The following is a 2,985-nucleotide window of genomic DNA, read 5'->3' as shown; positions in this document are numbered from 1 at the left end:
TCTTATCCACACAGGCTCCAGGGTTTCTCCACACCTTCTGTGTCTCCTCACACGTCACTCCATATGTCAGTCACCAGTGGGCCCTCCCTCGTGGCACAATGGGTAAAGTGTAGCACTACGAAGCTAGCCACAGGCACTGCAGCATGAGTTCAAATCCCAGCCAGGGAGCTGACCCACACGGTGTGGCAGACCTCTCCTTTCTCACCCGCTGCTCCCCTGAGCAGTGCACTTCAGCGGATCTGTTTGTTCTGTTCCTCTGGACTTTGAAAAGCATACAAAGAATCCTGGTGAATGTTACCTACAGGGCTAGAGCTATAAGGCAGGGAGGTGGGGAGGCTGGTGATTGATATATAGACTTTTTTTTAAAGATTTATTCATGTATGCATAGACGAACTGGGGTACAGGTCAGAGGGTGGGGGGCAGCATTCGGCAGCCTCCCTTCCCCACCCTACCCTGAACCACAACATGTGTAATGGCACAGTGTCACCTCACAACACCTGCTCCTCTCTCCCCCGCCAGCCCTGAGGCTCCAGGAGCGGATCCCACCCAAACACGCGCTCACCCAGGTCCCACACGGCTGTCCCTCCCCTAGACACTCCCTTCCCGTGACAGACAACGTGCCTACAGCCAGCACTGCTGCGTGGCGTGGAGAGAAGCTGTGAAATGACCGCTCCAGGGGTTGTTTCCACAATGAGAAAGCTTCCTCCTTTGCTTCTTGTCTCTTCCTATTATAGATATGGACGGTGGGTGCTATTTAACCTATTGGGACGGTCATGTCACTGTCCGTGTAAATCTGTCATTCTGCTGTGAGCCTCAGACGGACCATGATGTACATAAAGCTGGGGAGAAGGGGGCGCCCACACGTCAGTGCCTGCCCAGCTGTGTTCTGTCTCACCGGAGTCTCTGTTCCAGGGTTACCAGGTGTTCATCACTGTAACCTGCCTCAGCCCCAGCCCCGCATTCCTGACCTGTTTCCCTGCTCCATTCAGTATCTTGTCTCATCACTTCTCACTCCTAACTTCATTCCCACCTTGGTTATTAATTACGATTTCTCTATCTCCCAAATACAGACTCAGAGAGTCAAGAACTATATAATATTTCTGATGTATCCAAGAGTGTAGAGCAGGACCAGAAATGTACTAGGTTCCCTGTATATTACATTTAATGAAACATGAATTAATAATCCTTTCTTTCTCATAAATAAAATGAAAAGCTAAATACGATGCCCTTATTTTTTCCCAATTCCAAAGCTCTAGGACTCTGAGATGTTTAACGTGTCACCCACCTGCTACCTGCAGCTCCATGGTGGCTTCCTCATGGACGTCTCCGTCTCTGAAGCTGCAGGTGTACAGCCCGTTGTCGGCAGCCTGGACCTTGTGGATGCGCACAGCAGCTTTCCCCTCACTGAGGGATTCCCCCAGCAGCGAGGTCCGCCCTGCATACTGGGCCATCTGCTCCTCATGTCGCTCCTGTCGGTCTTGATAGGTGAACACTGACTCCCAGATATGGGACCGGAACCACCTCACCTCCATGTCCTCTGCACTCATGGCTGGGTCCAGGGAGCAGGACAGTGTGGCGTCCTCCCCCAGTTCTGCCACAATGGGATAAGGGGGGGCAATCACCAAGAACGGATCTGTGGACACAGACAGGAGTTAGGGAGGTCACGGTGCTCACACCCGGAGCAAGGAGCACATCGCCTGGGTGAGGAAAGTCCAGGGCAGTGTTGTATGAGAGGACAGCTGGCCTGGGGCACTGAGCAGTGACAGCTGTGATCCCCGCAACCACCAACCAGCAAAAACTCCAGAAATGAAAATTCTCCCTCATTCACTGGTGCATCTGACAGCAGAACCTTCCAGACACTCTAACTCCATGGTTCTCTCCTTCAGGATCAGTCACCAGGAGGCCTTGTCATGTAAAATGTGGGGATCCTACTCCAGGTCTGATAAGCAGGTTGAGATGCACCCAAGAACATGCATTTGAGAGAAGTTCCTGGGCGACTTACATGTTTTATACACAAAACTCCTAACGTCGTTGCCCAGAGGACCACCACTGTTAGTGAGTGGAGCAGGGCGCCCAGGGAATACCAGGCTGGCAGCGAATATGAGCTTGGTCTCTGACACAGTCACCAGGCTGACAGCTCCCACAGGGACACAGAGGAGGTCACAATTCACCGAACAAGTGTTAGGCAGAGAGACAGGGATGACACTGTCAGCTTGGGGAGGCCATGTCAGGGTGGGGGAGGCCGTGTCAGGTTGGGGAGGCTGTGTCAGGATTGGGGAGGCCGTGTCAGGGTGGGGGAGGCCATGTCAGGCTGGGGGAGGCCATGTCAGGATTGGGAATGCTGTGTCAGGGTAGGGGAGGCCATTTCAGGTTGGGGGCAACCATGTCAGGATTGGGAATGCTGTGTCAGGGTAGGGGAGGCGTGTCAGGGTGTGGGAGGATCAGCACACCCTGTGGTGGGCCCCTCTAGAGGCACGTGACTCTGGGCAGGGGGAGCTGACAGTGGGGAGCACACACCTCTGACTGGTCACAGCTAACTGGTCCCCAGTGAAGAAATAGGCACACAGCAGGGTTCCCCCCACAGACACCCTCAGGCCTGCCCTGCCCTCCTGAGCTCAGGGCCATGTGCACTTGACACTCACAGCGGGACTGCGAGAGGCGGTGTCAGGGCCACACACAAGCTCACACCCCAGCCAGGGTGCCCGCACCGGAGGCCAGATGCCTGCAGCACCCAGTCTCTACTCAGCGTCTCAATATCAGGGTGCTAGACCCACATGGGTCACAGATCTAAACACAGGAAGCTAAGGGTCACGTGATGGCAAGTTATAAGGAAGTTCAACTCTATGAGTTACCACTACAGATGCTTATTTTCAAAAACAGAAAGTTGAAAGCAGCAAAATAAGCCCCAGAAACATGCTCTGAGGCAGCCGGAGACCTCAAGGGCACCTGACACCACAGGAGAGAACAGCTCTGCTCTACAAGGCC

The 2,985-nt window shown here is 54.0% G+C and overlaps 1 protein-coding gene across 1 annotated transcript in view; it reads right to left on the bottom strand.

Moving 5' to 3' along the window:
* LOC101622625 overlaps positions 1–2,985 on the bottom strand; it is a gene marked incomplete at its 3' end in the record, with an annotated part of 92,268 nt that overhangs the window by 2,524 nt on the left and 86,759 nt on the right. Inside the window, exon 11 of the mRNA XM_012734381.1 lies at positions 1,286–1,633. Within this exon, the coding sequence (XP_012589835.1) occupies positions 1,286–1,633 (348 nt within the window). The remainder of the gene's footprint in view (positions 1–1,285; positions 1,634–2,985) is intronic.

Source organism: Condylura cristata, unplaced genomic scaffold (assembly GCF_000260355.1).
Source record: "Condylura cristata isolate star-nosed mole 26May11 unplaced genomic scaffold, ConCri1.0 scaffold00055, whole genome shotgun sequence".
Taxonomy (NCBI): Eukaryota; Metazoa; Chordata; class Mammalia; order Eulipotyphla; family Talpidae; genus Condylura; species Condylura cristata.
The sequence above is the reverse complement of the archived record's forward strand: the minus strand, read 5'-3'. Positions and strand labels throughout refer to the sequence as shown.